Source organism: Gekko japonicus, unplaced genomic scaffold (genome assembly GCF_001447785.1).
Source record: "Gekko japonicus isolate JY-2015 unplaced genomic scaffold, Gekko_japonicus_V1.1 scaffold259, whole genome shotgun sequence".
Lineage (NCBI taxonomy): Eukaryota > Metazoa > Chordata > Lepidosauria > Squamata > Gekkonidae > Gekko > Gekko japonicus.
In genome coordinates this window covers 347,826-360,381 of record NW_015165243.1, presented here as the reverse complement: position 1 = coordinate 360,381, position 12,556 = coordinate 347,826, and the positions used below count along the sequence as shown (strand labels likewise).

The following is a 12,556-nucleotide window of genomic DNA, read 5'->3' as shown; positions in this document are numbered from 1 at the left end:
GCCATAGAGATCTGGGAGATTCCTAGAGCATCACAGCTACATGGTGGCATTATGGCTGGTTTTCTGACCAGAAATGATGTAGTGGCATTATGTGACACCACTTTCTCCTCCATGTTACCCCTGCTGCTAATTCGAGCAGTGGTGAGTCCCAGGGAGGATCAGCAGGATCCCTTCCAGTGGAATTGGGTAAGTGGCATCCCTAAATCTAAATGAAGTAATCTTTATCAACTGTAGTTCTTAGGAATGATCAGAAAGCAGCAGACTCTGCAGTGTTGCAAATCTTGAAGGCATAAAGTTCATCAACTGCTTGAACAAGAAAGAGCTGAGAAGCCCCATATAGGAAACAATTTGAACAAATATATATTTGTAAAAACAGTTTCCCCTCCTAATTGTAAAGTAGACTTGCAATTAAAAACACAGTGCACCAGATAACTACTGTGGCCTGGCAGGCCTCATGACAGCTCTGCTGTTTCTCCAGGCCCAAGACGTTAGCTAAAACATATAGTTGGTGAGCCGTGTTTGACTGGTGCTGCACAAGACATGAAGGCCTCTTTCAGAAGCCAGTACAAGATGCGGAGGGGGAAATGTTGTTGGGGTCATCATGATGCAGACTGAGCTGCCAAACAGAATAGTATTCTATTTGACATACATTCTAGCATTTAGAGGTGTTGTCTTTGCTTTTATCCCAAAAGACACAGAACAGGATGAAACTGATGGCAGACAACTATGACGATGATCATCACCACTACCACCACCATCACCATCACCACCACCACAGATCTCCTGGGAGGACACAGCACACCAATCACAGACCCTCTCCAGAACAGGTCAGTCATGTCTCTCCTTTCCTTACCTTCACACTTTCCTTCAACCTGGCTCAATTTTAAGGAAAAAAATGTTCATAAAAAGAATAAAAACTATGTGTTATGTTGTTTGAACTGAAACTAATAGCTTTATTTCCATCATTCCTCTTTCCATTTGGCTTTTTGTTCCTGTTCTTATGCTTTTCTTTTATTTCATAGCATTTCTAAAGATCCCCAATTCAGCTATTAAAATAATGTGGCTGGAGATTTGCTTTTTTAAAATGGACTTTAGGGGTTTTGGTTAGATAGCTGTTCAAGTATAATTTATTATGGTTGTTTTTTATTAACTCACTCTTATCGTAAGAATATAGGTAGGCTGAATCTGCGCACCAGTATCAACATAATATTGATATTATAAAAAGTGAAATTTCAGAGCAACTCAGCAACTGTGGTTGCTTCTTGTTTTAAAAAGCAAACTTGAAATAAGCATTCTATGATATTTTTCTATCAGAAACACCACCTAAATTCCAAGAAATGAAAGCCAATATTCTTTGGCTTTGCCATACATTTAATAGTTGAAAATCAAAGGGAAGAGAAAGTTGCTTGAACAAAATTAGGATCCTATTTTTCCCCAGAGACACATCTACATTACATAGTAGAGATTGGAGGCTGAGGGACATGGGAGACATATGCCTCCCAGATTGTGTTTGGTGTGTGGAATGGGGTATAAAGTGGCATCAGGAAAGGAAGAGGAACTTAGTTATTTTCCGGTCATGATGGGTGTCATCAGAGATGAGAGGGACTAGAGAAGGAGAAGGGGATGGTTATGTGGGTACAGGTTTGTGGAGAAAAAAGAGAATCAAGACAGGAATTACCCAGTTGACAGGAATGAAATTTTTCCATCTTCATCAGAATGAGAGAATGAGAGAAAACTCTTTGGAGCCAAAAGTTCTGAAAGAAGAACCCAGACATTGTTAAGAAAACCACAAGCTGAGTTATTGCTTTCTTCGGGGGATAGAGGATGGGACTTGAAATCCGTGGGCATAGTTAGATGAAGCAAATGATAGATTGTGAACGATGTAACAGTGGTTAATTTAGTATTCAGATACATAAAGGGAAATGAAGGAGATAAAAATTATGTTTCGAGGCATTAATTAAGGGCATTACACGTAAATTGCTAAAATAGAATTAATCTGACATACATAGGGAATATTTGAGAAGACATGTAAATAGAATAAATTGAAATTGCAAATTATCTAGAGTGGCCATCTGGCCAAATGTAAGCATATCTAAATTATAATCAAGGTGGTTTTTATTTCATATTTTTAGCTCAAACTCCACTCTTATAAAACAGTGTATTTTGTGATGGTTTAAGAAATTACATATTTGCATTCCCTAGCCATTTTTAATTTAACTGAAAAGTAGCAACTCGGAAGGTCAAAGATCTTTAGAAATGATGTTCAGATAGTAAAAATGGTAGAAAAAGAGCAGAAGAGCAAGAATGGTTTGTATTTTTGTTATTTCTTTAGATACCTTTATATGTTCCCTCTCCAGAAAATCTGATAAAGGCTGCTTAAAATAATGGCATGATAAAATCATATAACAACATGAATTAATTAAAAATGTGTGTGTAAATGTAGGTATAATCGCAATAGTTCAGATTAAGCAAGTAAATACAGATGATTTAGGCCACCATTTCAGTAGTCCTTAGGAGAGCCATTAGCTGACTTCTGCCCAGTATATCAAGCTTTGCCAATTTTATTATATGAATCCTATTTTTGCTTTTTGTGTTATCTTATTTGCCATTCCATGAATTTATAGCCATTTCATTAGTCCAGTATTAGTCATCCCACAGATCATTTGCAATGACTAGCAACCAAAAGAGTCACATGACTACTGTATGCCCTGTGCTCCACCCCTCCAAGCACACACATACAATAATATAAGATAGAACTATTAATGTTGTATATAACTATAATTTTTAATGACTGGAGTATCACTGTCCAGGTAGGGTTATCTCTTCTTACCACCATTGAACCTTAACTGGTCCTTGGGAATCTGGAGTGAGAAGAAAGGTTTCTTCTCTGCCTTCCCTCTCCACTGCATGAGTCTCATCAGGTCAAGTGAGAGAGTGACATTGCCACAGTGCCTGGAGGACCAGCTGGCTGTGGAGAAGGCAGTAAAACCAGCACTACAACCTCACTGTGCCCAGTTTTCTCTTTTCTTGGATAAGCACTGTGGTGGTTTTAGTTACTCTCTCTTCTCTGCAGTCAGCTTGCTCCCCCCCCCCAGCAATTGTCCTGGTGCTGTGATGAGACCACATACATTATGGGGTGGGGGAGACGGCTGGTCCTTTACTTCCATCCTTGGAATGATGCCCACAGCTCAGGGAGGTTCATAGCTTACTCACATCCCCAGTTCCTCCGTTTGTGGCTATTTTAAGGTGGGAACTGCCTGCCAACCACAAGCTGTACCGGAGAATGATCTTGCCCACTTTTCTGAAATATGGGACGTGTGCCTCATTGAGGAACAGCCACAGGTAGTATGTGAAAGAGCCTCATATTTTATTTTATTTTATTTATGTTGCCTTTCCATCCAAGTAGGGTCCCTAAGGCAGCAAACATCAAAACATTAAAACAGCACATAAAGCATATATGAAATAATTCAATAAAAACAAATAAAATACATAAGTTTCCCCAGCCACAGAGCAAGTATATTCTGAATATCATTGTAGTTTTATTATACAAACATTTGTTTCTCCTTTTATAACATTTATCACACACAAAATACTGCATCTGTGTTTTTGGTGCCCATTTTCATAGTAGTAAAACCACAAAATACACCGGGGAACCACTTCTCATGGTCAATAAGTATTTTTAATTTTTTAAAGATAAATGTTGTATGCTTACAATGCCTCACAGTAGAGATTTAGAATTTGTTTATTAAATTTCACAGTGGCAATACATTAATCCCTAATTTGTACTGAAAGTGTATATCCTGTATGTATGCATATGTATCCTGATAATTGTGTAGCTCCAATTAAATTTGCTATATTAAGGCCCCTGCCACACGGCAGGGAAACCACGAGGCAAAAGTGCGGCTAATAGAGCCGCTCCAACGTTGAGACGCTGCGGCGGGATCCCACGGATCCCCTGGCCGCAGCGCCTCTTCTTCCCGGCAAGAGCAGACGCCGGGGAGGATGAGCCCGATGGGAGGGGGAGGCTGCCGAACTGCGCATGCCCGAGCATGCGCAGTACGGCCGGGGGCTGGGATGCGGCGGCGCAAGGACGCACCGCCGATCCCACGGCCGGCTTGGGGCGCTCCGGACGGCTGCAACCACCTAGATAGGTGGTTCATTTTTGCAGCGGGGCATCGCCATTTGGGCTGGATCAGGGACGGAGACGGCACGCTCCCCAGATGTTGAGGTGGGATCGCGTCCGTTTGCTCCGCCCCTGTTCCGTCCCGCTCCCGTCCCAAATGGGCTCGTATGAACGGGGCCTAAGTTACTCAAAATGCAAAAATAAAATTGACAGTGCAGTGTTATACCCAAGCCTATTGACTTCAACGACAGGTTAGATGGATGTAGTTCTGCTTAGGAATGCTTAGGAATGCACTAGGAAATTCTTACTTTTCTATTACCCCCACACTACACAGAATTTCTTATTTCTTGTTTCTGCTCCCTTTTATTAGCAATTTGAAGTTATAGCTAATGGCATTCCTAAGCAGAGTTATACCCTTCTAAACTCATTTACTTCAATGGATTTAAGAGAGTATAATTTTGCTTAAGATTGCGTGTAAAGTGTGGATTTAGAAGGATAATGAAATAGATTTATCAGGCTAGAACTGGGAAACACTCAAGAGCCTACTAATGCAATGATTGTCATAAGAATAATTTTGAAACACATCTACCCCTTTTAAGATTATGGATGGACCAAATGTGTGCTCATTTTGGGACCAGAGCTAAGCAGGTCTACTCAGAAGTGGGTTCCGTTGTATTGAGACTTATTCCCAGAAACTAGTTGTTAAGATAGCAGTCTTTGATATTTATCAACAGAACTTTGTGCGCCAGACAGTAGATCTTCACAACTGAGCTGTATGTGTTCTTCTATTAGATCTATTCGTGCTAGATATAAGTATAGTTCTGAGCATCAAAAAATTGCATTTGACCTTACATGTTTCCTGTAAATTGACTGAGGAGGATTAGCATAGTGACAGAGGTTTTTTAATAAATGGCCTTATGCACTTTAAAAACATGAAGTCTTTTCAGGCCGCAGCAAGTAAATATGTTTGTTACAAGAAATGAAATACCTTATGTGGCAAGCAGAATATAAAAATGGTATTGTTTGCAACACGCCAAAAGCTTTCATAGTCTCGGGGGCCAGTAGTGACATGTTTGACAACTCAAAGCATCACTTGCAGGCAGCAGACAATAAGTCAAGAAGATGATGCTTTAAAAAAAAGAGAGACTATTTCATGAGATGAGCATATTATCACTAGATTTACTTAACTCAGCTTGAGATATTAAGTCTTTGCACTCAGGGATATGAAAGGCATTTTGTGACAAGTCTTGTCAGGCACAGTTTTCCATTGAACGAAGAAGTCAGAAGAGTGTAATTCAGAAGTTCTGCATTTATCTGTGTTGTGAAAGCATTTTTAATTGAGACTCTATGCCACCATGTATTTTAGAATCACTTCATTGTATACAGATGTAGCAATTACATTCAATTATGGGGTTGTGTGGCTCTTCTTTAAGTCACATTTGTATGACTTGAATTTTGATAAGCTGCCGATCTGATCATTCACTGAAACAATATGTTAACTGTTAAGGGGAATGCAAAACCTTGGTTCATTTAAGAAGATCATCAGGGATGTCTTTTCACTTGCCCAGTTCCCTTTGTTCCATTCCACCTTGCCCTCACCCATGTTCATTTACTTGATTGCTGTTATATTATATTGTTCTTATATTAAATTAGTTAGCTATCTACTAGTTATTTTATCACTAGATCTTGTAATCTCTCTCATCACTTTGCCCTTCCACGTGCGACCCAGCAACATGGTTTTATTATCACATCACCTGTAATTAGAAGGCAGTCAGGAGAACAATCAATTGCAGAAGCCCTTGGCCCTAGCTGGTGCTCTATCAGATAAAAAGAGGATTCAGCCCTGATAGCTTAAGCTGGGCCCCCATGTGCTCAGTCTTGGAGATAGCTGTGGTAACAAACAGAATGTGCAGGGTTCTTTTCTGTAAACCCTTATTACAACAGATATACTACTAAAACCATCAAGCATTTATTGAATAAAAATTAGTGGCGGGGTGAGTTTGGAGGTAACACAGAGGAACAGGTTTACCACTTTTTCTGTAGCGTGGCTTTTATGCACTTGAAAGCAACATGAAAGACAGCATAGTAATACGTGCAGCTTTTGCTATCACTGCATGCCTCTGCTGGGTATGACTGCATTACTGTTTGTCAAGCAACTTTCTAAGTTGTAGGAACCCCCTTAGAACAAAATAAGATGATGACACATAATATTGGTCACTGCTGTTACCGCTGGAAGCCTTTTGGGTAGTTGATATGGATGGTGATAGAGAGTATCCCTTGATTCTGTGAATGTGTAATGAACACCTGGATTACATATGGGGACAAGATAAACACAGGAAAAGTCACTGGAGGGAACTGAGATAATCTCCATATACATTTCATGTTTATTCTACATCTGTCTGTTACCCTGAAGGATGGCAGTGGGGCATTAGCTGCATTTGGGACCTTGTGGTCAATAGCATGCTTATCTGGTATACTCTTTTTGTGAAACATTGCTATTACTACAGAGTAAGCTTGTTAAGACAATGCATAGATTTACTTGCCAGAAGTGGAAAAAACTGTAGATACAGGCACCTGGCTCACACCCATTGGGGTGGGGGTTATGGTGAGAGAAATGGACTAGGTCCTGTAGAGTGATATGATCTCATGTGGCATATCTTGAGATATATGATATTATTCCCTTTCTGGGGCTTATATACTTTTGATACAGTTCTGTGATCAACTACAGAGTTAGTTGGTAAACTACTATCCATTCTGATGGGGGCGGGGGTGGAGAGAGAAGCAGGGCTGCCAAGAATCACAACTGGCCCCTAGACAAAGATCACACCTGAGACACCTCTCACACATTTAAAGAAATGGAAAATGAAGAAGGTAAAAGAGAGAGAGAAAAGGGGTGCACAAATTAAGGATATTAAAATAAGATCCACTGAATTAAGTGAGATTCAGTATTGTTTCACTACTCCCACTCAGCATGGCAAATGACAGGGGGGCGGGACTACTGTTATACAGACTCATGGAGACTCTATATTCAGATGCAGCAGACTTCTGAATACTAGTGCTGGGAGGCAGCAGCAGGGGAGGCCTTAGCCTCTATGCCCTGTTTGCCCTCAAGGGCAACTGGCTGGCCACTGTGTGAAACAGGATGCTGGACTAGATGGACCATTGGTTCAATCCAGCAGGGCTCTTCTTATGTTCTTATGTACAGTGAAGAAGAGAAGGAAGAAGCTCACCAAGGAAAACTAAATACCCCTCCAGAACTGCAGACTGTTTTACTTTAACCCTTCACCAAACTGGCAAGCATAGCAAGTGGTATCTTGCAGCAGAAGAGCACTTGCTATGAATGCCAGTCAATCAAAGGATTAAAGCAAACAATTTGGGTTTCCTACAGAGGCTTCTAACTTTTGCTGAAGTCCTGAGAGTTAACCTGATGGCTCAGACCAACACATATTGTGCTGGCTTGTTTTCTTCAGTTGTTTTGGGAACTCCATCTATCAACAGTTACTCTAACTTCATGCTGGCTATGGAAGTCAGCCTCAGCCCGGGTGAGCTTTAGGCTCTGGATTGTTGGCCATTACTTGAATCTTCCCATAATATGGCCACCACCCCTCCTATTTCATCTCTGTTGTACCATCATAGTTAAGACATCACAACAGTTACAAGGATTTAGGCTTCTGTACCACCATAACCAGGGTTTAAACTGGCATAAGATATCTACTTGCAATCCTGTCATTCAGCTATTGTAAATTAAGATAGGACTGCACTGTTAGATAGAAAAGTAACATGGAAGTGTGAGAGGTATAACAATCCTGGGACCCAAGATTTCAGTTCAACCCATCATTATTTATAATCAGTGTGATAATTAACTTCCAAGGTGCTAAGGCACACAAGAAAAAAGACCATTTTAGAAATGGGAGCTACTGGGTAAAAACAAAACTTTAAGACCATATCTATTTGTCTGTATGTTTTTACACAGTAGCTTCTTGCCACTGCTAAAAAGTCCTTTGCTCTCATTTCAGATTTGCCTGCTGTAATGTGTGGTAGCTACTGTTTTGAATTACATATATAAAACAAAACATATATAAAACAAAACCATTATTTAGATATGTTTATGGAAAGTGTAAATGTAGAAGTCTCTTTGCAATGAAAAAAATTTCAATCCAGAAAATGATTAATATTGTTCAGTAAGTGTGGTAGAGACGTTTGTGCATGTATTGCATAATATGTTGTCAAAAATAACAACATCAAGTCAAAATAATGTTGAGGCTTGCCCGGTGCTCCTTATTAATATGTTAGAAATATATAATTCCTTTTTAAGTTTTCAACTTATTTGATTGCCATATTAGATAGTAGCATTAGTAAGCGAACATGTCATAGAAAATTAATGACCTACATCCCTATCCTTACACAATGTGCTACAACAAGACCAGTTGGGATTTGATCCACTAGATTGTTTTGAGAGTTGGATTATCTACAAGTTCAAGCAACTTGATATATAAAACACGGACTTTCGGTGTTTAAGGAAGATCGAAACATGGAGAATTACTTTTACAAAGAACAAGAGTCATTTGTAATGCTCATTTATTCTCTAAAAACCAACTAATTAAACCAGTTAATTTGGTTAAAAGAATTTTAAAAACTAGTAGATGAAGGAACATACAAGGAGAACTACAGCTGAAGCTAATAAATTAAAAGGAGTACCACAAAAAGTTCACCTGCATACACCCTATTGAAATTACTATTAAAATTAATTACCCTAATTAATTCTATGTTAAGGCATATTTGTATCTGACAGACTTCTGTGCTTAGTTTAGCAATATGTGTGTCAAGTGCCTTAATATACATTTATATGATGAGGTTCAGTTGCTCATTATATACTTTGATAAAGCTGAAATTTAGTAGCAGCACTTTCAGTGTATATTTTCATAATGAAGTGTTGAAATATGTAAGGTCGATCATGTATAGATGAAGAAGATGACAAGAACATCCTGCAGGGGGCAGTAGAGAGGGCAACTAGTTAGGATCAGGCCCATAGCTACAGTGGGGCATCTCGGGGCCAGGGCCGCCGACTTACCACCAAGGCCTCCCAATTTTCCATTCAGCCAATTTTTTTTTTCATGTTTACCACAGCTGCACCGTCACCCTGCCCTGCCTGCCAGCAGTGTACCTCTGGCTGACTGGGAGCGAGGCACGCCACAGGGAATGTCTGATCCCTACTCTTGCCCTCTCTCATCACTTTTTTTTTAACTTTTACTTTCTCGTCGCTTCTGATACAGTGCCCCCAAATTATTTAAATGCCCCCCAAAGCAAAAAAAGAAGAAGTCCTGGCTATGGCCCTGGTTAAGATAGTGAGATTAGGGACTTCCTACTGTTTTCAAATAGTTCTGGTAGGCTTGGCTAAATTCTTACTTTGCTCCCTCTGAGGTCTGTTTGTTACTGACTCTCCTTCTGGTGAGTTGGACAGTTAGACTTTTTCTTTCTCTCTCCTCTTTCTTGCAAAGTTTGTTCTCTCCTTAATAAACTGACTTTATTCTTTAAATGGCTTGTGAACCACTTTACTGCATAGCTGCACTCTGCCAACAAGAAGTACATGGCATAGTTAAATATAGTTGGTTTTGAGCAACAGTAATCTGAATGACACCATCAGAATTTCTAGGGTTAATATATTCTACCTCTTGGCCTATATTAGGTAATATTATGGCACAAGCATGATGGCAATCATGAAAAATAAATATACCATTTAGTGGGCACAATTCAGTGAATATGGTGGCTGTGTAGCCAAAAGTAACTTCAAAGGGACTCATTTGAAACAGCGGGGGGGGGGGTGGCAGATTGGTAGCTGGAGGCAAAGCATTCTATTTCCTAAGGCATGATAATCATCAAAATTATGTTTTAATAGATTTTAATTCTTTACCAGGCTTTATTATACCTCTTTTTCTTTACATAAAATAAGGCTAGTTGATTCTCATAATTACTGATATTCTTATTGAAGTTATGACCTTCATTTTGTTTCTTCAGTAGTTCTGAATACGCGTTTTGCAAAACTCAATAGCTACTCAATCTGGTTATCTAATTTAGACACAAGATTTTAACTGGATGGAAGGAAGGTTGGCACTATTCTTGTTTTAGTTGCTGTATATAATTAGGGCTTGAATTTCATAACTTTTATTGATAAGTTCTACTTTCATCAATGAAGATCAATGTATCTTCAACTGCACCAAGGTAACTAATCCTTTCTTCTTTCATCCCAATGCTAACACCTCTATGCATCTTCTAATGTCTGGCTCGCAGGATGATGAGGAGGGTATATGGGCATAGCCGGTTCCTATAAACCAAAGTTCCAGTTTTGTTTTGAGGGGTGAGATACAATTTTTTATTCTTTACTTAGATGCACTTTGATATTTGAATTTTAAATTGCATTGGTAGGCATATGTCATGAAAATGTAAAATAAATGTTTTCTTCTAAAGTGACAGAATGAACATCATTCTGGGTAATAATGGTTGAACTTGGTTATGGATGACGATATGCATAATGATTCTTTATTAATACTAATACTTTCTTTACTAACACTGAAATGGAAGAACTCAGTCTTTTCTATCATAATATGTTACATTTATTACATGCAGTGGCCCAGCTCATTTGCCTTTGATCAGATTACACCAGGACTGATGGTGAATGAATTGCACATGTCTGTGCTTATCTTGGTGTAATTAATTCATTTATTTTAAGTTCTGATTTCAAATTGTTTTAATGCTGTATTTGTGTGTTGGTTTTAATGGCTTTTAATGTGAGGTTATAATTTGTATGTTTTCATTTATTAACCTCCGTGGTGGCCCTATGAGGGCAGCAAGGCAGAGTAAAAATCTTGTCCAATAAAAATAAATAAATTTATGGTATTTCATTGGTAACCAACAGAGTGATGCCAAAAGCAAAGAAAGAACCGTCATAGCAGTGCTATTATGATCTGAAATATAATCAGGTATATTTAATGTTACAAAATATCCCCAAACCTGAAATCTTGTTATATGTTTAATACAATTGCCATTGTGTGCCACCTACTTTATAACATTTTGCGTGTTCTAGCTTGAAGCAGCATTTCTCTGGAGATGTGCCATATAAATTCTCTAAATAAACAGCTAAATAAAATAAATAGTACATAGATCACAGCTCCAGGCATTGGAAAGGAGTCTTATTTATTCAAAGACAAATGTATACTGTTGCAGGTTTCAAAAAGGATTCTATATGTGTTTAAAGGTAATATTACATGAATGATAATGCAACCTGCAAAATTCATTCAGGCAAACGTTTGTGAACTGCTGCCATAAGTAAGTGCAAAACCCACTAGAAATTTCCCCCCTATCCTGAATATAAACATCCATGGAATCTGGCCACTGATTCTCATTTCCTTCACTGTACCTAAATGTTTTTCCATATGCATATTTTATTCAACACCACGCTGAATCACTGCAGGTTTTTATAATTTTACTGATACCTAACCAGCTATTCTCACTTTTGTTTCAATCACAGTTGTGTGACATAACAGGTGACATAACACACAACAATATCACAAGGATAAACATGGCTTAGCTTGAAAGGGTCAAATGTATCAAGAAAACCTGCTGTTTTGGTGTGAAAGAAATAGCAAGATATGCATGGTTTGTTATGAAAAAATGAAATATTATGAGGGAAGTATACACTGCTTATTCATGTAAGCATGAGTCATTTTTTTAAAAAAATAAAAGCGTTATTGTTTCTGGAATATAACCCCTCTCTTACCTTCTGTTCTTTCCTTCTGATCCCAATTCCCCCTGTCCTTTACCTTCTTCTGCATAAGGTGAGACACAGGCAAAGGACACATATCCTCCTCTTCCCCTCTATGAATATTAACAGAGGCATTGGCAGAACACTGACTTCTGTAGCCAGAGCAGGGAAAAGGGAGTTCAAAAACGTTTTCCTAGTGACAGGTGACTGTACATTAGGGGCTCCCATTGGAATTGAACTTCGGAAAACTAAGCAGGTTTTTCCTGCCTTGTGTCCTCTGTCTTTCCTTCTCCCCTCCTCTTTCCCATTCCTTCCTCCCATTGTTGCTGTGGCAGCTGCTGGTGATGGCAGCAGGTGGGAAGATATTCTGTCCTGTTCTTGCATCCTGACCTCCTCACTTCCTTTCACCTTGGACACTTGGAAAATATAGTCCACTGACATACTGAAAACATGCAGAGAGAGAGAGACAGAGACAGAGACTGTGCTTGTCCAGTGCCCAGATGCCAGACACAGCAGCAGCCTCTGCTTTCATTGAGTGAGAAAGGGGAGAGGGAGGAGAAAGAGAAAGGAGTTCGTCTCTGGCTCAGTTATACAGTCTGAACAAGAGATGAACCTGGCGTTTGAAAGCATTCCTTGTATTGAAGGTTGAATGCTGGGCTTGAAGCTCATATTCT

General features: G+C 39.1%; 1 protein-coding gene across 1 annotated transcript in view; it reads left to right on the top strand.

The window, feature by feature from the left end:
* ERC2 (ELKS/RAB6-interacting/CAST family member 2) overlaps positions 1–10,438 on the top strand; it is a 654,659-nt gene extending 644,221 nt beyond the window's left edge. Inside the window, exons 15-16 of the mRNA XM_015410044.1 lie at positions 693–827; positions 10,412–10,438. Of these exons, the coding sequence (XP_015265530.1) occupies positions 693–827; positions 10,412–10,438 (162 nt within the window). The remainder of the gene's footprint in view (positions 1–692; positions 828–10,411) is intronic.
* The last annotated feature ends 2,118 nt before the right edge of the window (positions 10,439–12,556 follow it).